Source organism: Macrosteles quadrilineatus, unplaced genomic scaffold (genome assembly GCF_028750875.1).
Source record: "Macrosteles quadrilineatus isolate MER2022 unplaced genomic scaffold, UCM_ALF_1.0 Scaffold_9__3_contigs__length_116548681, whole genome shotgun sequence".
Classification (NCBI taxonomy): domain Eukaryota; kingdom Metazoa; phylum Arthropoda; class Insecta; order Hemiptera; family Cicadellidae; genus Macrosteles; species Macrosteles quadrilineatus.
Window position 1 is genome coordinate 103,304,206 of NW_026542602.1, and position 24,102 is coordinate 103,328,307.

Consider the following 24,102-nt stretch of genomic DNA (forward strand, 5'->3'; position numbering starts at 1 on the left):
TTTCAAACTTACAACACGTTTTTAGGTAAGGTTAAATCCACACAATGAACGAATTACGAAATGGGAAACGCTGCACCACCTGATCATAGTCGTAATATCTTTAGTGTTGCCAACTTAAATTTTCAAGCGTACACGGGTTACGTGCATAATAAAAGCTCGCTGTTTTGTGTTGTTTTGGTTGGAATATTGGTGTGCGCCGAAGTAAAAACTGTGCCTGTGCGCCAAAGTAAGGCTAACTGTACTATAATCTGTGCAAGGAAGCCCACTTTGTCGGGTGACTTTAGGAATACCCCCGCTGCAGCAAACCTGCCGACTAAGCGAATTTCCATTTGCCTGGATTGATTTTCAATTACTCAATTAAATTTCCATTTATGTTTAACGAGTACCTAGGTCCTAGGTTAGCTGCTACAGGGAAACTAATTAAGTGTTTTTTATTAAAATATCAATAGATTAGTATGAAGTAAATAAATCCGCCAAGTTTGATCAAAATATATCCATAAACAAGTCAACGACAATATTTTACAATATTCTCCATAAGAATAGCATGGGAATTTTAAATTAACAATTTTTTAATTTTCTCCGTAACCAATAACCGTACAAAAACACTTTTGATATAGTAAATTATTTAGTTTTTAAGCTCTTTAAAAAGGTCTGGAGAAAAATTGATAAATTTTGTGTTTTAAGGGTAAAAAATGAGAAAACCCCATTTTTACCCCATAAAACCCCCCTAGGCTAAAATGAATTACACAATTAAACTATGGGAATGATAAATTAAAAAAATACATTAAAAAAGAGATTAAAAACTATCATCTAATTTAATCAGCCTAATAGATAAACTATTATAACTACGTGTTGACCAAATCTAAATTTAAATAATAAGTTAGTGTAAGTGTAGTTTGTAAACACAATTACAGTATTTTGTTCGCCATGTAGGATGCGGAAATGAGAACTGTATTGAAAGCTCGCCATAACAGTTTACCAGTGTAGATGATATTTGATTACTCTTTTAAAGTGAAGTGAATAAACGATATAGTTGAATAAGATATATTTTACATATCAACATAAATACAAAAAACGATAGGATTTAACATAAAAACTCTGATTATCAATAATCTTGACACCTCCAGTCTAAAGTTAACAGTATCGCCAACAAAACGCTAAGGAGGAAATAAATAGTTTTATCATAACACTATTACTTAGTTCCACAGTGTAATGCTTTACTATGATAATGTTACGCAAGAAACATAAATACTCGCATATTACAGCAGTACAGAAAATAATTGCTTTGTTTTAAGCACCTTATTAACCTTTTTTCGAAGACGTGAAATAGTCTTCGGTTGGCAGTTTTGGGAATGAGTGCTTTTGGAGGGGAGAGGGCGAGAACGTTTCAGAACGTTGGCACTATCGGACATTCGCCATATTTCATGGTTGCTCCGTTGGGAGTCAGATCGTGGTAAGGGGTTTAGTGAGAGTTTTTCAGTTAAAACCAGGAGTTTTATCGGTTTTGGGACAATATTTAGTTATTATATGATTTCGTCAGTGAAAGAGTTTATAGAGGTGAGTTTTAATGGACATATTACGCTTTATAAATGTCCTTATTGTACTTGTTTATTAAATGAAATTTTCACGATATGGTTAACAATATGGAGAGCAGACTTCGCGCATGCGCAAAAGTCAACATACGATCTTTGTCATTCCATTCCCTCTCCAAGTTTGAATGGGTGTTTTCGTGTTGAACTCGTCGATTTATTTTTAAATTTCTTAGAGGAGGTAAGAAATTAATAACTTTAAATTGGCAGTCAATTATTGTGTATTATGAATGTTTAGGTTAATAATTTTTCACGATTTTAGTCCAGTAACAATAAAAAATCCGATTAAATATTTGATTTTTTACCTTATAGCCTGTGTTATGGAATCTGTGTATTTAATTGGTATTTAATTAATTAAATACAATTTTGCTAATTTATTTATTTTATCCTATTTAAGTTACTTACCTACTAGTTTTTCTTAACTTAAGTTAGGCTATGTTATTAACATTTTGATCTTAAATCACTTGTTCCCTTCCCTATCAGCAAGCGTATTTACTTAACTTACTCATTAACAAATAGGTACTATAGAATAAATATGACATTTTTAAGGAGCTATTTTAGTGAAGATTCATACATTACTTAACCCTCCGAGTGTCCCTAGTTTTGGCCTTAATGTTTGCCTATTTTTTGCGCATTTGCAAGGTTTTATTAAAACGGATCTGAGAAGCTTAAAAACAATGTTAATTAGGCCTATACTGTTCTATAAGTATACCATTTTGTTTGGAAAATCATGGGCTTCAATATTATACATAAAACATATAGAACATTTGTTTAAAAAAAAATTTTTAGGTAAAAAAATATATTAGAAAATATTAAAAAAAAAAAAAAGTTTGCGCTCAATGAAATTGTATAAATTATAGGCCTATAAATATTTGAAAATAGCCACTTTGTTCTAAATTTTATGAGGATTACAAATATTTAATAATATAAGGAAGTAGATTTGCAAATAAATAAGTTATGGGCAAAAAACAGATTTCAGTACAGCGTTTAGCTAAGAATGCATAGCCTAACCATAGCTAGGAATCTGGCTGATAATTTACATCAATATCACTACCTACTTCTTCAGGATCATCAACCAGCCCTTTAAAATCACTTAAATCTTCTTATAATGCACCACGTATACTTATCACTACTTTTGATTTTTAACACTAAAACAATGATAAATGTAATAAAACACATCAGTCATCGGTGCGAGGTTAACCAAGCTGTTTACAAATACGCACGTCAGCTGTCTGCTACAATTATGATCGGCTCGAGAAAAAAAAGCGCTTAGAGACAGACCTCGGGAGAAAGCTTAGAATCTGCCAAATAAAACAATACCTAACTAGATCCAGTTCAATCCGATTTTGTCAGTCATAGAGCCTTCGCCGTAAACAGTGTTTGTGTGTCGAAAAATCGACACATAACACTCGGAGGGTTAAATCTGTAGGTTTGCTGTAGGTATTTCCCTTTTAATTTCTCAAATAGGCTAGGCCCTAAGTAAGAATTTAAGAAAAAAATAACAGCCTAAGCTATTTTTTTTAAGAAACAAATTTTTCTTAAGAATTAGGCATTACTACACACAATGTACATTACTTAACTTAAATCTGAAACGGACTGTACTCAAAATTAAATTATTCAGTTAAAGGCCTAACTCACAGTTTTGGAGGCTAAAGAGGATGGTCCTAGAACAGCCTTAGTCCGGTGGGGTTTCGGCTCCCTGGACTGTAGGTAACATCACAAAACTAACTACCTAACAGTTTGCTCTTTTAAATGAAAAGCTTTGCTAGCACAACCTCGATAGTGTAACTGACACACAGATGTTTTTAAAAGTTACCAATTTAAAATAGGCCTAATGAATCTAGATAATGGGGATAAACTAAGTTAGTACGTTAACATCCACTGATTTAGATTTTATTCTGCTAAGATGTTTAAAAAAAATGTTAAGTTAGCCTACCTATGTTAAATGGTAAGCTTACATTGATTTCGGCGAGTAGGCCTACACCTAAGCTTTAAGAATAAGTCCCTTGAACTTTACAAATCTTTCAATTAGGCATTTAAATAAGCTATTAAACTTGACATTGTAGGCTATTTGGTGAACTAGCCTTGATATAGGCCTAGTCTTATTTAAGGTTTCAAGATCAGACTGAAACTCTATAGGTACAGTATAACCAAACCAGGTAATTCATTAAGATAAGCCTTTCAAGTAGCTCTTAATTCTTAAGCTTAATTTTAGGTCTTTAGTTTCTTGCGCTGACTGTAACTTATTTTGGTCTTAGGGCGGTAAATTGTGCAACAGTCAATTAAGATATAAGTAATACATTCATTCCGGTATGTTTTTTCCTTCGTGATGGCATTATTAATGTTATTCTTAGGTTGTCGGTTACTCATCACTAAAATAAATTAATCACAATTTACTAAAAAATGTCGAGGTATATTTCAAGTTTACATCAAAACTCATCTTCAGCCTCTAGTAACAACATATCAAGTAAATAAACTATGATTTATAATGTTTGTTTATAAATTAATTAACATATGTTTGAATTATTTTAAAATTAAGTTAGTAGGAAAAAATTTTTATATGTATATATTATGTAGATGTCACAATTAATTTATTATTGTTTTTCCAATTTTAATTTTGTTCTCAACCTCTTCTCGAATTAAAGGTATAAACATAGGGCTGATGGCGGTTGATAAAAGAAGCATATCCCAACCTAGTGCTACAATCAGCCCTATGTTTATATACCTTTAATTCGAGAAGAGGTTGAGAACAAAATTAAAATTGGAAAAACAATAATAAATTAACTGTGACATCTACATAATATATACAATATAAAAATGTTTTCCTACTAACTTAATTTTAAAATAATTCAAACATATGTTAATTAATTTATAAACAAACATTATAAATCATAGTTTATTTACTTGATATGTTGTTACTAGAGGCTGAAGATGAGTTTTGATGTAAACTTGAAATACACCTCGACATTTTTTAGTAAATTGTGATTAATTTATTTTAGTGATGAGTAACCGACAACCTAAGAATAACATAAGTAAACACCTAGGATGTAACAAAAAGAAAAGGCTACCTAAAATTTGATATGGATTCATTGTCAGCATTGATTTTTATCTCTTGGATTTGGACACCTTCACACAATTATGGTTACCGGTACAGTGTAGTCTTAGGCCTACCACATGTTTTTTATACATCTCTGAATTATTAGTTTGCATGCATATTAACTAAAAATGATTGTGTAATAATAAAAACCCGATTTGTCTATTAAGATTTGTTTATAGATTGAGAAATGTCTACTGACGTGCAAACAGTTGATACTGGACTTGACAAACAGTCCCGGCGGCGTAGCAAGGATACGGAAAAAGCCCATCGGCGATCCTCCAATTTCCAGAACAAGAAATTCAAACATGACCACAAATTCCGAAAGAAGATTGCCGCTAATGGGAAGTTCTTTCCTCCCTACAAGAAGCGCAACAAAGACTTCATCATTCCACCCACCAAATTTCTACTGGGTGGGAACATTACTGATCCACTGAACCTCAATAGTCTTCAGGACGAAGATATAAACAGGTTTGTTATCTATTTAATATAAAAATGGAAGCTAATATTTAGTAGTATAATTTAGAACTTGAGATAACTTTTTAAAAAATATGCCTATTGACTTGTTCGTCCTTATAACTTATAAACCCTAACTTCTTCCAGTTTTGTCATTAGCATTGAAAATTTAGGTTTTTCGTAGTACAGTATAAATATAAATTATTAAGGCTTTGGCTTTATCATCTCCATTTAAAAATGGCCATGGATTGATTCCTCTGCTTTTTGTAAGCTTTTGTTTGGTATCATAGTTTTTGTATGGTATGGTAGTAAAACAATAGTGTATAGGTACTGGTAGTAGAAAGTACTGGAGAACAACCCAGAAAGAAGATCACCCCTTGGTAGACCGAAACTGACATGGTGGAACCAAGAATAAATGGACATTTAAGAAAACTGAGAGACAGTGTGGAGGCCAAGTACCATTTAAGGTACCAGTGGCCACAGCAGTAAGTGAGTAAGGTAGTAAAACATTTCTCCTGTTACTGCAGCTGTATTTTAAATGGTTTTTTTTTACCATCCTTTTCTTGACCAAACGTTATTATCCATTTCAGAGCAATGAATGCTGTGACGCCAAAATCGTCGCCTTTGCCTACACCAAAGCACAGAAAAGGAGAGATTGAAGTGATAATTCCTCCTGATATCACAGATCCTTTGAACCTCATAGCTGGGGACGATGACGCTACTTATGAGGCCATGTTAATATCTCCCGTCAAGAAAAATGCCAAGAAGCAGAAGAACAAGAAGAAACGGCATAGAAATAACCGGGCATCGTCTGGCCCAGGTTCGGGGAAGGAGGACTCAATCGAAGGGGCCAAGTAAGCAATAGTCATTGTATGCATAAATTTTGTCTACTAAGCTATAACAACAATCAAAGTGGCTACCCCCAAAGCAGAATGGTTCCTACGTGTCTGCAACGGCCTGTGAAAACCTCAAAATGTGTCCGCAAGCGCTAAAACTAAAAAGCTAAATAATGACTTATATACCGGTATATATATATATATATATATATATATATATATATATATATATTCACTCTTTAGGGCTACTAGTAATATAGTTAAATAAAATAAGTAAATTTCAATAACTTGTATAGCCTACTTTTAAAACAAAAAACTAAAAAACTATTAAGGGGTAGGCATAATCAGGTTATTTAAATTTACTTTTTTTTAAATACGTATATATATATACTAGGGGTCTGCGGTACAGAAAATTTAAGGTCGGTACGGTTCGGTACGGTACAGTATTTTATACCTCGGTTCTCGGTACAAAATCGGTACGGTACGCGGCTACCCGTATTTTTGCGGTTTTCTTCTCAGAACTGTATCTAAACCATTATTTTTAACTTTAATACATAGACATTACTATGAAAATGGATAGTATCCTACATTCATGGTTTTCTAACAACAATTACAACAAGTACCACATATTATTAAAACAAAACCTTTTACTACTACGAGGATTGTGTCAAGAAAAATCACAGTTGAGATAAAGGCTTTACCTATTTTACTCTGAGATACTTTGAATAGCCATGATAAAGTAGTTTAAAAATAGGATAAGAGTTTTTATGAATAAACATGTTTGAAACATTTATTGACAAGATAATTTCACAAAACTGGTAAATTATTTCCAACCGACACAATGTCTAGTTGTTTTTTATTTTATTTTAAAAACATATAAAAGCATTCAGTAGAAGACAATGTAGTTTTGCCAGCTGTTCAAAGCAGATGACAATGAAAAACTGGAGGTTATGATGAAGTAATGGCAAAGACCATTTTTTTTTATCAGCTTCAAAACTAGTTAAGTTATAAGATGGATAAAATTCTTGCAAAGTTTTTTTCTAAAACTAAAATTTGGATTATCACAGAGTAAGAATTCATGTTGGGCAATTAGACTTTATAACTGTGTAAAAGGTGTGTATCCCTGATTTTATAAATTGCATTCTACACTTATTCACTGCCAAACATAATTCAGTAGAACCTTGATGAACCGAGAATTACACTAGCCTACATAACTTCATTACCCCAAGTAAAATACCAAGATAATTTTTATAATTGTATTTGAATCGTATAATCTTAGTTTGTTAAAAATGGATTGTATGTTCAACAATAATTGCAGTCCATTATTGTTAAGCAGTATGGTCCCAAATTATTGTTTTTGATTTTGAAACATCACAGTTCATTTGACAAAATTAATTATAGTTGAAGCAGCTCAATGTCAAGTCACGCTTGTGCAATAGTTTGTTTACATGCTTTCTCCAGACCACGGGGGAGGGGAGGGTCTGATAAGCCGTCTATTGTTCACCCCCAAGAAGGTCCGACCCTCATTAGTGCCGCTCGGCTGCACTCAGTGGGGAACCCAATACCACAAATCAATCTTTTAAACGAATACAAATATTTGGTAATAATTGTTTTATTAATACTCACCTTGAAATTTCAATAAATTTGGTGTAAAATTTGACAAAAATCTGCCATTTAGACAGATTATTAACAATGCCAAATACCAATAAAGTAGTACATTCATTGGTAATTAAATAATAGGTAAAAATTTACTGATTTTCTTCAAGTTTTACCCCCTGCTGTGCGCTATGTCACAAAAGCTGATAACGACATGGGTGATTAGTAACCATGGCAACTTGTTGAATGCGTGATGAAGGGAAACCCAAGAAATAGAAGAACAAAGAGAAAGAATAACGACGTTGTTATCTTTATACCCTTTTTACAATTTCCTATCTTTATGTAAGATTTTATGATTTTGTTTTATAGGTTTATAAAATAATTCTTTTTAACTACGGGAATATCAATTTATAATTTATCAGCAATACCGGATGCATAATAAAGGTCAATGGCCTAAAATATCACGATTGTGCAATATTGTATTTTGATGTTGAAATTAAAATCACGACAAAAGTTTGTATATATCCATGGTCGTCAATAGAAAGATAAAATATCCATAACAAATATTTTAATTTATAAAATAAGATTGTAGATTAGTTACAAGTTTAATATGTAGCCATAAACAGTTTTATGGCAGTAGGCAATGGCCAGCGGCAAATTCAATATTCACGAAAATACTGATTAAGTTAGAGATAACATTTAACAGTCATCATAAAACTATTATTTTTATGATAAAACAGAATTGGGGAAAGTCGTAAAGAAATAAAAGTGATAAAACTCAACAGTTCTTGGAAGTACTTCAATACAACAATTATTGTCGTGATAAAATATTAATGGATTTGGGACTGCTAATGGGTTTTTTATTGCATCATCACGCTAGTAATAAATTATGAAGATCGTAAACAAACATCTGATAAGACTTTTATGTGCTCGGAACCAACTGCCGTTGACTACAATAGTAAACTGAAAGTAATTTATTATTATAATAGGCTGTACCGAACCGAATTTGTACCGTGTAAAATGCTGTACCGAACCGATGACGGTAATTAAGCTTGTACCGTACCGTACCGACTTTTTCGGTGCACCGCAGACCCCTAATATATACACATACCTTAACAAGTGTTAACAAAGTCTTTAGAAGTAAAACTTTAAATGTACTATAGTTTCTTTATATAAATACACTAGGGATGGACGGGATTGAAATTTTAGTTCGGGACGGGACGGGATTTTTATTTCCTTCCCGATTTTCGGGACGGGATGGGACAGGATTTTTTTCTGTGCATAAAAAAAAGTACTGTATTGCAGTTACCAAAAAAGACACACGAAATCAATGTTTACCATTTGTGGCACTGATCTATAAAAACCAAAAAATGGGTAACAATTTACAGGTACCTATAGAAACTTGTGACTCGCGGGTCACGGGGTGATCGTCTGTAGAACTCACGGTCACGGCGCGATCGTCGTCATGACTCGCGGTCACGGCGCGATCGTCGGTATGACTGCGGGACTCCGCGGTCACGGGGTTATCGTCGGTATGACTCCACGGTCACGGCGCGATCGTCGGTATGACTCGCGGTCACGGCGCGATCGTCTAGACTCCTCATCCCATTGTAAATTTTGAAGCTTGTTTTTCATGTCTAGTTCATGTACGTCCACACTGATCGCTGGGGTAGACCACATTTTGTTTCTATTATTTTAGGGTTATTTTCATGATTTGTGCTTTACTATTTGGTTATAGAACTAGGGGACCAGTTATTCTTTATGATTAAATCGTTTTATATGATTAAATGAGGTTTTAAATGACTGAAATAACAAGAAACAAATTGTAAACACAACATAACCTCTACAGTTGGACGTACAGAACAAACAATAAAATTGGCTTCAGCTGTTCCATAAGGATGACAAATCTACTAAGGGAGTATGATTTATCTATGGTATGACTCGCGGTCACGGCGCGATCGTCGGTATGACTCGCGGTCACGGCTCGATCGTCAGCATGACTCCGCCATCACGGCATGATCGTCAGTATGACTCCGCGGTCACGGCGCGATCGTCGGTAGGACTCTGCGGTCACGGCGCGATCGTCGGTAGGACTCTGCGGTCACGACGCGATCGTCGGTATGACTCGCGGTCACGGCGCGATCGTCGGTAGGACTCCGCGGTCACGTCGTGATCGTCGGTATGACTCGCCATCATGGCATGATTGTCAGTATGACTCCGCGGTAACGGCGCAATCGTCGGTAGGACTCCGCGGTCACGGGGCGATCGTCGGTATGACTCGCGGTCACGGCGTGATCGTCGTTATGACTCGTGGTCACAGCGTGATCGTCTGTAGGACTTCGCGGTCACGGCGCGATCGTCGTTATGACTCCGCGGTAACGGCGCGATCGTCGGTAGGACTCCGCGGTCACGGGGCGATCGTCGGTATGACTCGCGGTCACGGCGTGATCGTCGGTATGACTCGTGGTCACAGCGTGATCGTCGGTAGGACTTCGCGGTCACGGCGCGATCGTCGTTATGACTCCGCGGTCACGGTGTGACTGTCGGTATGACTCCGCGGTCACAGCCCGATCGTCGTTATGACTCGCGGTCACGGTGCGATCGTCGGTCCAATAATCGCGGCCACGGCGCGATCGTCGTTATGACTCCGTAAATGTGTCCGCAGGCCCGCGTTTCGTGTCCGCGACAATGTCGCAGCGTCGCTCGTTGTTCTGCTTTGGGGGTGGCTACTAGACATCCTAAAAGCTAAAGTTCTTAGAGCTTCGCAATTTCAGCACTGTACTGTATGTCTTTTACGGGTAGGCCTACCTATAATAATTTAGATGATATAGAGTAAGTTATTCTTATGGCTCTAGGCCAGAATAGGTTTGGTTTAGTTATAGATAGGAAGAAAAAACTAAACAAATTTTATGTTTGTCATGTTGGACTTGACCCCATGAAACCACTTAAGGATACAAACTCATCCTGGATGTTAGATTCATTACTTTGCTGGGCTTCCTTAACAGCAGAAAATCTAAATTTGTTTGTACTTAAGTTAAGTTAAATACTTAGTAAAGACAAGTAAGATGTATTGCATGACGTTCAAGTGCCACGCCATCCAAAAGTACAGTAACTGCAAAAAATATAGTCTTTCTACAAGCTTTGGACGTTGTGAAACAGTGCACTCTAGAATCGTAAAAAAGTATCATTTGTACCACATTTAAAGCCGCTGCCAGTTGCACAACGTCCAAATGCCACGACCTCCAAAGCCACTGGTGCCAGATGCACGACGTCCAATATAGTTCAGCGCTGTAGCACGATGTCCAGAGCTCCTGCATACGGTGAATAAACTGCAGACCCGCAATACATGAATGAGTGTATATTGCGTGCTTAGTAATGAAGTCATCAAGCATTGTTAAATATCAAAACCCATATACTGTATTTAATTACGTAAGGTGATTCTTTGCGGAAAAATTGTGGGCTACTGGGAAGTCGTAGAACTACGTGAGAGGGCTCAAAGTAAAGTTTGATATCCCGTGACGGATAGAGTTTCTCCCTCTTATCCGGACATCGGTTTAACCGGACTACACTTGGTAGAAATGACATCTCTTTAACAGGACAATTTTTATCAGCACATTGGTTTAAAGGGACTAGATCGGCAGGAAGTGGGCGGTACTAAAACGACTGTTTTCATGGGAAAGATTTGAGACCAGTGATCACGTGTCTAAATACATTGCTCTTCTAAATTTAAGTCGAATATCACATTTTAAAGATATTTTAAAGAGTTTTTGGGGACGTCGGTTTAACCGGAAAACCCGTTATCCAGACTGGCCTTGGTCCCGAGGAGTCCGGATAAGAGGGGAGTCTACTGTATATGTCTGCTGCCTTTAGCACTAAGTAGAGTTAAACCTCTAGAAGGATTCATATTATTTATTGAAAATAACATCAACTAAAGCAGCAAAGAGACTGTTTTTTAACACAAAAGATATGGATATCTAAATATAAATTTGGTGTCATTATAGCTCACATTCCGGATTAACAGACACATTCTTATCTCAAAAACCCTTTTGGTTGCTGCCTCAGTGGCTCTGGAGTTTCCTATGTTAACCTTATGACCAAACTTTCTTAAACTGTGTCCTCTCCCATTGTAAACACAAGCACATAGATATGCCATCAATCAAACCAATCATTTGAGGCTAGACAATGGACAAGTATTCTTTTCCTTCAGCTTTGAAAAATCCAAATCTTCTATTTGTGTGACCATCCTGACAGACACCATTGAATTCTACGTTTCTTCGTGTATAAGGGCATATATAAAACCAATGATAAAACTATGTTAAAGGTCAGGGTTAAAGGATCATTTGTAAATTGCGTTTTCAATAGTTCGATCTCTCCTCGGTGACAACTACGTCTGTAAACAAGGCCACTAACAGATGTCCACTAATAGATACATCACTTCAAACATAGTGTTCAAACATGTCCTGTAAACCCGTATATAGCTATTCCTTATGTTTTGAAAAGAGAGAAATAGTCTAAAAAATTAAACAATTGAATAATTTGTATAGTGTATATTGATTAATAATTTAAATAATTGAATAATTTTAAACATTAAACGAAGATAAAGCGGTTGACAACTTGAAACAGTTGTTAGACTGGGCCTAGTTGCCTTCAATAATTGCAATGCAAACTGTATGCACTGAGGGCGGTAAACAGTGTTCACAGTATGCAGGCACTTTGGACGTCGTGAAACAGCTCAAACATATTTTGGACCTCGTGCAACTGGCACCAGCAGCTTTGGACAGTCAAATATTCTATATTGGACGTCGTTAAACACCTCAAAAATTATATTTTGGACATCGTGACACTGACTTATATTATTGGATGCCGTGGCACTTGGATGTGGTGCAAATGATACTTTTTTAGAGCAGGCCTATATATAGTGCACTGTTTCACAATGTCCAATCTTATGACATCCAAAGCTTGTAGAAAGACTATATTTTTTGCAGTTACTGTACTTTTGAATGTCGTCGCACTTAGACGTCGTGCAACAGTCAAATATTTTTTAGTGGACATCGTGCAACAACTTAAAAATGATGTTTTAGACGTCGTGGCACTTAGACGTTGTGCAACACTCCTGACAAATAATTAAGCAATTTTAGCCTTTCCTGTAGTGACTGAGTCTTCTCAATAATAGGAAACGCGTTTGAAATTGAACTTCTTCTATTTTGTGTGTGTGAATATTTGTAATTTGTTTCCTATAGACAAAGACTCCTCCATTATAAAGGTAAACTTGGATGATATTAAGTTATGTATAAAATGCTAAAACATCAACAAGATTAAAACTAAAACCTCATTTCATGTCAAGTGTTTGATCTAACAAAATATTTATGTTCACAAAATTGTACCAAAAAGTTGTTCATACGTTTTACAGGCTAGATGAAACGGAAACTCCTCCCGCCAAAGAAGAGAGTGCTGAACTCAAGGGTGAAGCGAATAAAGATGTTAAAACTGAGGATGAAACTAAAGACACAAAAGAAACGCCTCAAGGGCCACCGCCTGCAAAGCGCCACAAGTGTGAACACAACAATAGAGCCAACCTGCGCAAGATTGAGCTGAAGGAAAGGAAAGCCGACTTGGACAAGATAGTGAGTCCTGTCATTCCACAACCAGGGGCTTGGAATGACCGTCACCGCTTTAGGCCACCTCAACGCACACCTCAGCTAGACAAGTCACAGGCCAAGGAGATGCCTAAATTCAAGGAAAAGGATGCTAAGTTCCAGTTTGGCAACTATTGCAGGTAAAAACTTAATAAAATAAACAGGTTACTGCAACAGTGATATACCCTTGTTTATAATTTCTTACTACCTGATGGGTCTAAATGTTCAAAATCCTACTTGGTAAAACTTTTGGCTTCACATTGTTTGAGCGGTTGGACTCAGTTAATTTTGGATAATACAATATGTTAAAAAATGTTAAAAAAATGTGTGCTAGTCCAAGATAAACCTAACTTACATACTCCTTTGGCCAAACCCAAGATGATTTTTAGCCTCTCCAACAATCCACCTCCGTTCTTCTCAATCTTCTGTCACTTCCTCTCTTGCTCCCAATCTTCTTACATACTTCAGCCTTTGGTCTCTCCACCGCAGTCTTGTCTTCTTAAAAGTCTTCTACCATTGGGTTTACCATTATAAGTCCGTTTTATCAGGCTGGAGTTATCCCTTCTTAATACATGACCCAGCCACCGCAGACGTTTACTTTTTACTATCACAGTTATGTATGGCTTATGATAAATCTGTCTGAGTTCTCTATTTTTTCTTATCCTCCACACCCCTGCTTCATAAATAGGTCCAAATCAGTCTTCTTAGTATGCCTACCTTGTTTTCAAAAGTTAAGAGCTTTCTTTCTGAATTCTTTTAATGCCCAAAGCTCGAAATTTTGAGCAACATGTACACTAGTAAATCCTTATTTTAGTTTTCTTACTTAATATTTTGCTGTTGAGCAGCTTGTTCAGGTCCCAGTAGCATCTTTCTGCGGCCCCAATTCTATAAATGGTTTCTTTTTCTTCTCTATTACTACTAACTATTGTTTGTACTTTTCTGTTAAAGGGGACATTCATTATCAGTGATTTCTTTTCAATATATTGATAGTTTTGTATTCCTTTACGATCCATATTCCTTCCGTTTTAATATCTTCAAACCCAGTTAAATTACAAATTGAGAACTAGTCTTGTTTAGGCAAAAGTATGGATATGGATTAAGAAATGAATCTTTTCTAAACTCACTTAACATAACTAACCAAACATGCTGTACCATTTCAAAATTCCGTTTAATAACAGAAAAGGCATATGGGGAATATCAAACGGAATTTTGAAATGTCACAGCAAGTTTGGTTAGCCAGGTTACGTTAGTTTAGAACAGTTTAATTTCACTATAAGTTGATTTAAACTTAATTTTTCATTCGTTAATATCTGTATATCGGATCAAAAAATAAAATATCTGTATAGGCTATCGAAAAAAATCTATAATAACGAATGTTCCCCTTAACAGGAAAGTACCCTATTGCTCCTCCTTAAGTATTTAAATTCATTAGCTAAATTAAAGCTACTAGTGGCTGGTAGGGACATAAGTCCCTGAAAAGCTGAAATGTAAAACTAATTATTGTAATAAATAGTAGCCTATTTAAAGAAACTCATAATCAAATTTTCTCTTTATCAAATATTTGAACAGCTATACACAGTTATACAAATATTTGACTTGTTATCCAATTTTCTGTTAAAATATTTGTAGCCTAACTTCATTTTTTTCAGCCATTCTAAGTTCAATTTCTTTGATTTGAGCCATCTGCCATGGTTCTACTACTTATCATATGCTTATCATATGCTTACATTAAAATACGAATGATTTCAACATTCCTAAGACATAACAAAAAAGTCTGATTATAAGTAATGCTGTCCCTGATTTTATATAGTATCTAATCAAAATGTTAATATTGCGTACTCTGCTTGATAATAAATCACGATCAGCTGTATTGAAGTAAACAAAAACCACCTGTGAATGGCTTCTAATGCCATTATAAGGGACACATTTTACGTTATATCTTATTTTGCGGTAACATTTTGGGAATTTCACTATTTTTCCCGCCGTTATGGAATGGAGACCTTTAATTTGAGCCCTCCCATCGTTCTACGACTTCCCCGTCACCCACAGTTTTGACACAAAGAATCGCCTTGCGTAATTAAATCCTATAGATGGTTCAGCACATTTAATGATAAACTAGATAAACCTTGCCCTTTGAAAATCCCAATCAAACTTAGTATGTCAATTCAATTATATGTATCATTTATGAGCATTAATGTACTTGTAGTATCCTAAGACAGTTGACAGTAGCATTGATAACGTCTGTGTTTGCAGGTATTACGGCTATCGGAATCCTCATCATGGGCCGGACACGAGGCTCAGATTGTTTGAGAAGCACAAACACCTGTTTGAAGGAAAAGATGTTCTGGACATTGGTTGCAACACGGGCCACCTGACATTGGCAGTGGCGCGAGACTTGCGTCCTAACCGCGTGGTCGGCATGGACATCGACCGCTCACTCATTAAGGCCGCACGGTCCAACATCAGGCATTACGTTAACTGCGGCAGGGAGGATAAGTTCTTCCCTGTTTCAATGCCGATTGTGTATGGTCCGATTGAAATACCCGGTGTGAATGAAGAGAAAGGCTTTCCTCACAATATTACCTTTGTTCACGTGAGTATTTAAAACAAAATAGATTCTGTTCCTTACTTTACCTTTGAATACAATGTATTCACATACAATTTGTAGTCATCATGATCGTTTCTCTATTTTGTTTAAAATTCATTTGGCATATGTGTATGGCATATCAGGCACCCTCCCATCATTAATATTTAAAGATGAGCAGAAAATTTTAATTAATTTGTCATAGCTCACTGTACTGTTTACAGAATATTTTTGCTATGCTTACTCACTATAAATTTGTGGCACAATTCAGAAACCTGAACAATTTTTGAAATTTACTGATTGCATGACTGAGATAAAAAAATGTTATAAGAAAAGTAACAGTAGTTGAATAACCCTTTGTGGAAAAGGTATTGGTCAGATGGGTTTAAAATATGATTTCGGCTAACTTTGAAATTTGTGTATGATTGTTAGGCTACTTTTATTTCACTAAGCTCCTTAAAAGTCATGGTGATTATTGTTACCACCCAGCCTATAATAAAAGTCCTCGGGCTTCGCCCCACTGGCCATCACAATCCCAATGTATTTCTTATGAAGAAAAGATTTTGTTTACTTAAACAGAGGAATAATTTGTATTAACAAGTTAACCTGTTGCTTGAAATCAAGCAATTGAATTCGGGATGAAAATGGAAAGTAACAACTTAATTTGTTTTATTATTTTATTTTGTAACAGTAAAGAACTGTTACAGAAGTTTGTCTGGATCATAATAACTCGCCGTATACTATATTTTTGATACCCTGTTAACAGTTTTAATTTGATCTTTGGTGTTTTATGTAACCAACCTAAAGAAGCAATTCCACTTCAATCATAAAATCAAAACAAAACAGATTCGATTTCAAAACCTTTTATACCCCATGTAAACCTTATGGGAGAAAATCCAACTTGGAAGGAAGCACCTGCCCAAACTAAACAAACCTTAAAAAAAACATTTTATAAGTCAAACTCGATTTATAATAACCAGGTTTTATCACAAACATAGGAAAATATCTTTTTTTATTGAATGTATTACAGAATGTCATCAACTATTACATTCATCATGTTGAAATCTCCATTGGGCAGTACCTTTATGCTCCTTATTTGTTAGTAATGAAGATTTTGACTCCTTTGAAATACTTAGATCGGCTTAGAGCAACATAAAGCTACTTTATTTAACGATTGGCCTTGTGCTTTAATTATGGTCATTGCAAAAGCCAAAGACACTGGGTACTGTTCTAGTTGCATTTTGAACGGAAAATTAATTTCTGATGGACACATTTTAGTTCTTGGTATCAGAATCACTTCTCCCATCCCATTACTCTTGCTGCTCGTGGCATTTTATTTAACCACGGAAAAATATAATTGAATTCTGATATTCTGATATTTATTTGTATCTCACCCAATACTTGCTTTATACTAAAACCATGTGTTGTTTGTTTATATTCAACTAACAATGTGTACACATGACGCAAAATATCTTGACACTTGACAAATTCCATTGAAGTGAGATTTATTAAACGGCTGGGTTAGTAAATTTTTTTCATAAGAAATACATTGGGATTTTGATGGTCTGTGGGGCAAAGCCTGAGGACTTTTATTACAGGAATTTGTGAAATGGGGCGTATACACAAAAAATATTTAATTTTGATTTTGACACATCGTTTGTAAAAATCTGTCCATTATTAATAGATGAGTAGTGTTTCGTAGAAATCTCCTTCATGCAATATATTTAAGGGTGTTTGGTCAAAAATTTGATGTCTTATTTTTTGTTATTTTTCAATTGTACTAAAAATTAGAGATACAAATATATAAGAAAAAATTATTTATTTTGAATACTAAGCGAGATATGGAGCTTGAAAGTAGTAAATTTTTAAACTTTGGTACCAGTTCACAGGGAGAATGGGTAATGTGATCCTCACCAAAATTTGCATTCAGGTGTGGAAAAATAAGATAATAATCACTAGCTATTTAAAATTAAAAAATTTAAAAAAAAAATTATTTTTTATTTTTTATAAATTTTTTAAAAAATAAAAATTTTTTTAAAAATTTAAAAATAGCTTTTTGTTTTTGGGAAAAATGTATCTGTATGTTGAAATAAAAAAAAATGTGAAATGTTAACTCGTTTGGGCTGTGAATTCGTACCTTTGATGCCTTGCGCTGTCGGAGCACTACTCGTTGAGAGTGTGTACACTAACACCGGGGCTCTAGAATACAACGATAAACGTATTCTTTCAATGTTAAAGGATGTTAATAATTACGTGATGTTAAAGTATTCTAAAGCCCCGGTGTTAGTGTACAAACTCTCAATGAGTAGTGCTCCGACAGCGCAAGGCATCAAAGGTACGAATTCACAGCCCAAACGAGTTAACATATCACATTTTTTTTTTATTCCAACATACAGATACATTTTTCCCAAAAACAAACAGCTATTTTTTAATTTTTTTAAAATTTTTTTTATTTTTTTTTAAATTTATAAAAAATAAAAAATAAAATTGTTTTAAAAATTTTTAATTTTAAACAGCTAGTGATTATTATCTTATTTTTCCACACCTGAATGCAAATTTTGGTGAGAATCGCATTACCCATTCTCCCTGTGAACTGGTACCAAAGATTAAAAATTTACTACTTTCAAGCTCCATATCTCGCTTAATATTCAAAATAAAAATTTTTTTCTTATATATTTGTATCTCTAATTTTTAGTACAATTAAACAATAACAAAAAATCAGACATGAAAATTTGCGACCAAACACCCTTAAGGATTGCATACTAAAATAGCTGTTCATAGTAAATACATTATTATGATACACACAAGAGCGCTCATTTTCAGAGTGAGTTTTAAGTTGTTTTGTTTTAAGTTTCGATAACTGGAGTGGAGTGATTGGTTGTCTTTGTGTTGACTCTTTTAACTCATTGGAAATTATGACTGTTTTTCGTTTTTAAATAACGCTTGTAATACTTTGCAATCGCTTGAATTCGAGCAACAGGTGCACTAATAATTATAAAATGTTTGAACATTGCAGGGTAACTATGTGCTGGAGTCTGACGTACTGGTATCGCTAGAACAGCCTCAGTTTGATGTGATCCTGTGTCTGAGCATCACCAAGTGGATCCAACTCAACTGGGGTGACGCGGGGCTCAAGCGAGCATTCAAGCGCATGTTCGCCCAGCTACGCCCTGGAGGCGTACTCATACTGGAGGCGCAGACCTGGAGCTCGTATAAACGCAAACGCAACCTCACAGTAAGTAATACGTTGCCCTTAGCTTAGAAATAGATAGTCCAAGGAAATGTATTGTAGATTTTTCACTTAGCACACAGTAAACAGTAGGGGTGGGCGAGCTAGTGATTTTTAAATTTGAGTTGTTGAGTAAAAAATCTAGTATTGAGTCGAGTAGTTGCACATAAAGTAGGCATAGGCCTTAAGAGGTTAGTTTTTAATGGCTTCTTACATTTAAAATTGAACAAAATTTTTTCTATAGTTATCTAATAGTATTATTTAAAATATGGCCTAGGCCTACTTGTAGGTTGGCTGCTGCATTAAATATAGACTACTCATCATCACTTATTATTGTGTGTTTTAATTATGCTTACCTTTTCTTTTTCCTCACTTACATGATACTTAACCTAAGAACCTTAAGAATAATTAAAATACAGAAACAGCATTTGTACAAATAAATTTATTAAAAAGCAGAAAATAGAACTACACATATATCCTAAGTTAAAAACATGAATATGCAATAAGGTATTTTAAAATTATCACTTGGAATGACCAGCCAGTGCTGCCTTGAGCTTGAAGGTTAGGACTACTAGGGCTAGCCTACCCTTCTCTTCACTCACAACTAATGTGGCCATATATTTTGGGCTCCAAAGCGGGACCGCCAGCTAGGCAGGGGGTCCGGGGTTTATTAGAATATTATATTATTTATTAGACGTTCATCATGGTTTCTGTTTATGCCTAGTAAAGAAATCCTAGTAATGCTACAAATGATCTCATGTATAACGTATGTAATACCAACATTGTAATGTAGACTGATTAATTTAGTTCTAGCCCAGAATGTGCCTTTTTTTGGCTGAACAGGGGGGTAATTTATAGGTACCAAATTTGTTAATGACATCCTACTTTAAACAAGTAAAATGTGTTTCAGCCGGAAACATGGAAGAATTACCACGCCATGGAGTTGTTTCCCCACCACTTCAGCCAGTACCTGTTGACGGAGGTGGGTTTCAGCAAGTGTGAGGTGATGGGAGCCCCGGTACATCCAGTGAAGGGGTTCCAGCGACCAATCCAAATGTATATTAAAGAGGACCCTTCGTTTGACACCCCTCGCCCCCTTGGTAACAACACTGAGAGGTAAAAATAACTTATTTGTTGCTTTTAGGTAAAAAATCTTTATACTAGTGAATTCTAACAAACATTCTAACAAACATCAGTTGTTAGTATTTAAAATATTTTAGATTCTTTTGCTCAACTTTATGACAAGTAGGCCTAATATTGGCAATGATTTTTTTTTCTAAAATAAAGGTGTTTTACAATTAAAGTTAACTCTAGTTCCAAGACTAAGAGCAGATTAAAAATTGTCAATGCATTTAATAAGCTTCAACTGTTTAAGAATATAAAAAGAAAATTTTAAGGGAAAAAATCATAAGGTTTCTTATTCCCTACTGTTATTGAGTTAGCCTGATTCAATCATTTTAAAAGCTAGGAAAATTAAATCCATCACACCTTTTCTTTGTGATTTATATTCTTTCAGAGCCAAAAATAAAACCTTTGAAAGAATAAGATTACCTAGCTACAAAAAAGATTATGAAAAATAGATGACAATGAACTAAGCTTAAAGCTTATTTTCTTTTTAATTTTAATTTCCGTTTAAAACTTATCTCCGAGGCATAAACAATTGCAATACCCTTTTACCTTTGATTACTTTGAGGCAGAAAAATTAACAATTAGAAATCATCATCATATAAATGGTGCATGCTCAAGATAATCATTATATCACCAATACAATACTACTACTATTTTACAATACATATGTAAATTGTAGATATACCATGAGAGTTATTTACCTACCTCAATCAGGGTACAAAGACCGTTGCCTATTGAATATTAATTTTCATGACAGTTTTGTCTCTTGTTTACAAACTAACTGTGGCTGAAAATTCAACTGAAGATAACCAGCTGTTAAATTACAATTCACATTTTAAATTATTTAATATTATTTGCTGAAAGTTGGTCAGCAGCACATGCATTTTTGGAAGTTCATTCTTAAAGTAAATCAAAGGTTAGAGGGGGCAAAATCCTAAAAATAATTATCTTTTTGATTACCATACGTTCCTGCGCTAAATTATAAGCTTTCAAACATACCTCATACGTAAATCTCGGTTATGTAGGGTGGGTGAAATAAGGAGGTTTTTCAGAGAAACACATTATTGTATTGAGTAAATAGCAAGGAGACCTGTGCGCATATTGCACATTTTAATCTGATTCAAAATTTGTCTCCAAGGCATCCTGTAATGAATAATACAATAGGCCTACCCTTTTGTATAGGTAGCTCTTTTGTACAGTACAATTTTTAATACTGGGTCAAGAAAATTCAAAATGAATTTTTTGAGAAAATTTGTCTATGTGGAGATGCAAGGTTGAAAGAGGCTGCCACCCTCTTTTAGTAAAAAAAAAAAACAAACATTAAATTGTATTACCTACATCCATAAATGAAAGGTATGGTAAACAGCTTAACTAATTCAATATTTGTGAACTTGTCCATCAGGTTTGAAAGCTACAGTTTCCGGCTGCCCGACAGCGTTCATTGCTCTGAAGACCTCAGCGGAGACAGTAACTTCCCCTACGAGACCCCCAACTCATTCAACTCGCCAGAGAGTGGGTTTTCCGAGGGATTACACCCGAGGAGGTATCCCATGAGGTTTCCTATGTTCGATATCATGGTGGGTGGAGGAGGAGGAGGGGAAGGACCGAGTACCTCAGAGGAAAACACTGCGTTGTCAGCTGATTCTAGCAGCCAGGAGAATGTCACCTGTCAGGAAGATGACCAACAACAAGAATTAAGTGAACAGAATGAACAGAAAGAGACAATTCCAAAGAATGAAGTTGTACAGGAAGAGATAAGTGAAAGTGATATGGTCGTTGAACAGGAAAAGACAAATGAACATGATGAACAGAAAGAGACAATTCCAAAGGATGAAGTTGTAAAGGAAGAGATAAGTGAAAGTGATATGGTTATTAAACAGGAAAAGACAAATGAAGAGGATGAACAGAAAGATACTATTCCAAAGGATGAAGTTGTACAGGAAGAGATAAGTGAAAGTGATATGGTTGTTAAACAGGAAAAGACAAATGAAGAGGATGAACAGAAAGATACTATTCCAAAGGATGAAGTTGTAAAGGAAGAGATAAGTGAAAGTGATATGGTTGTTAAACAGGAAAATACAAATGAACATGATGAACAGAAAGAGACAATTCCAAAGGATGAAGTTGTAAAGGAAGAGATAAGTGAAAGTGATATGGTTGTTAAACAGGAAAATACAAATGAACAGGATGAACAGATAGATACTATTCCAAAAGATGAAGTTGTACAGGAAGAGATAAGTGAAAGTGATATGGTTGTTAAACAGGAAAAGACAAATGAAGAGGATGAACAGAAAGAGACAATTCCGAAGAATGTAGTTGAACAAGAAGAGATACGTGAAGAGTATGGTGTTGATGAAAAAGTGAAGGAAAGTAAAAAAGATCTGGTAGGTGAACAGGATGAAATAAGAGAACAGGAAAGTGGAGATAAACAAGTTGAGATGAATGAACATAATACAGAGGAGATGAATTTAGGCAATGAACAAGAAAATGTATCCGAAGCAATTAAGCAAAAGACAATGGACGGATGCCAAGTGGATGTCAGTGGGCCTGTGATTTTTGAGAAAACAAGTGAACAAGAACGATGTGAAAATGAGAGGGTTAGTTCTAAAACCAAAGATAATAGTAACCAAACTACCAAAAAAGATGACAGAGATATTGATTTAGTCATCGGAGAAGTTGTTGATAATCAGTAATCTGAAGGGAAACAGAAAAAGAAAGGCTAAATAGTTATTTCAGCCTTGTGGAGAGAGTACCTACGATAAATAGGGGAACTGTATTTTAAGTGATATTTTGCTAAAGCAAATAATTTTGAGTTTTCTTTAGTTTCCTTGGAGTATTTTTCAGACTCAGCAAAGACCTTTAAACCCTAACCTGTTATATATGTATATGATGAACATTGTTTTCTTTTCAAAGGAAGTATATATGCTTTTTTCATTGTCCTGTAAATAGTGAAAAATATTGTATAAAAAATATACATTTCACTTGTAAATAAATATTGTTTTGTTATATCTTGTTATCTATGCAGTTAGTTAAAGATGTATTTAATTAGTTTTTTATGTAAACAAATTAAAATAACTTAACATTTAAGTAAAAATTAAAATCAACTTTGTTTTTAAGAAAAAAGTTCTGTTGAATGATTTTGTCAACAAATTGTAGCAAAAAGCAACTGTCGGTATTTAAAATAACAACGACTCAGTATTTTACTTCCATTCTAGTAACAGTCACTAAACGTTTTATTTTATTTTAATTATTTATTGTTAAAAATTTTACAAAGGTTACAAAAACAGGATAGTTTTACTTATTTGCCTGAATTCTTTAATTACTTAGGTACATACTTAACAGAACTGCACATCATAATAAGTTAGTTTTAGCCTTTTTTAATACACTTAACAGCCTACTGGTTGCACATTTTTTCATCATACTGTCCGGAAAGCAGCCGTTTTTAGTTATCTTAATCGTCCGCAAATTCATAGTTTTCGGGTAACTTCAAATAGAAAACAGAAAAAAAACATATGGTAATTTTTTTGTTTCGCTAACCTCAAATTACTGTATATCAGTGCATTATGAAAACACTGTTAATCACACAATATTTAAAGTATGTTTGCAAAAAACATAAATTTAAACATTTATGACGACTTTGTTTAACCTCAAATTATGTGAGTCTAATTTTGTAACCATTAGAAGGTTACACACTATGATGAAAATAGTTGTTCATCACACGCAGCAAAAGTGTCTTTTTGGTACTTCATTGTATTTTCAAGCTCGGCGGAAAAAGAGCCACTTTCGCTCCTAGTGATGAAAACTACTATTTATGACAGTTATTATTGTACTATGTCTCAATTTACACAAACCTTTCCCCTAAAAAAAAATTTATTGAGTTGATATTTTCCATATTAAATTTCCAAAAAATAGCACCCTTATGGTAGTTACTATAGTATGCCTACATACAACAAA

The 24,102-nt window shown here is 34.7% G+C and overlaps 1 protein-coding gene across 1 annotated transcript; it reads left to right on the forward strand.

Annotated features, from left to right (window-relative positions):
- The first annotated feature begins 1,402 nt into the window (after positions 1–1,402).
- Positions 1,403–23,682, forward strand: LOC129003807 (7SK snRNA methylphosphate capping enzyme-like). The gene is made up of 8 exons (XM_054432117.1): positions 1,403–1,557; positions 4,866–5,154; positions 5,730–5,993; positions 12,982–13,347; positions 15,461–15,800; positions 18,808–19,026; positions 19,931–20,136; positions 21,551–23,682. The coding sequence occupies exons 2-8, from the start codon at positions 4,874–4,876 to the stop codon at positions 22,839–22,841; spliced, it is 2,967 nt and encodes a 988-aa protein (XP_054288092.1). The 5' UTR covers positions 1,403–1,557; positions 4,866–4,873; the 3' UTR covers positions 22,842–23,682.
- The last annotated feature ends 420 nt before the right edge of the window (positions 23,683–24,102 follow it).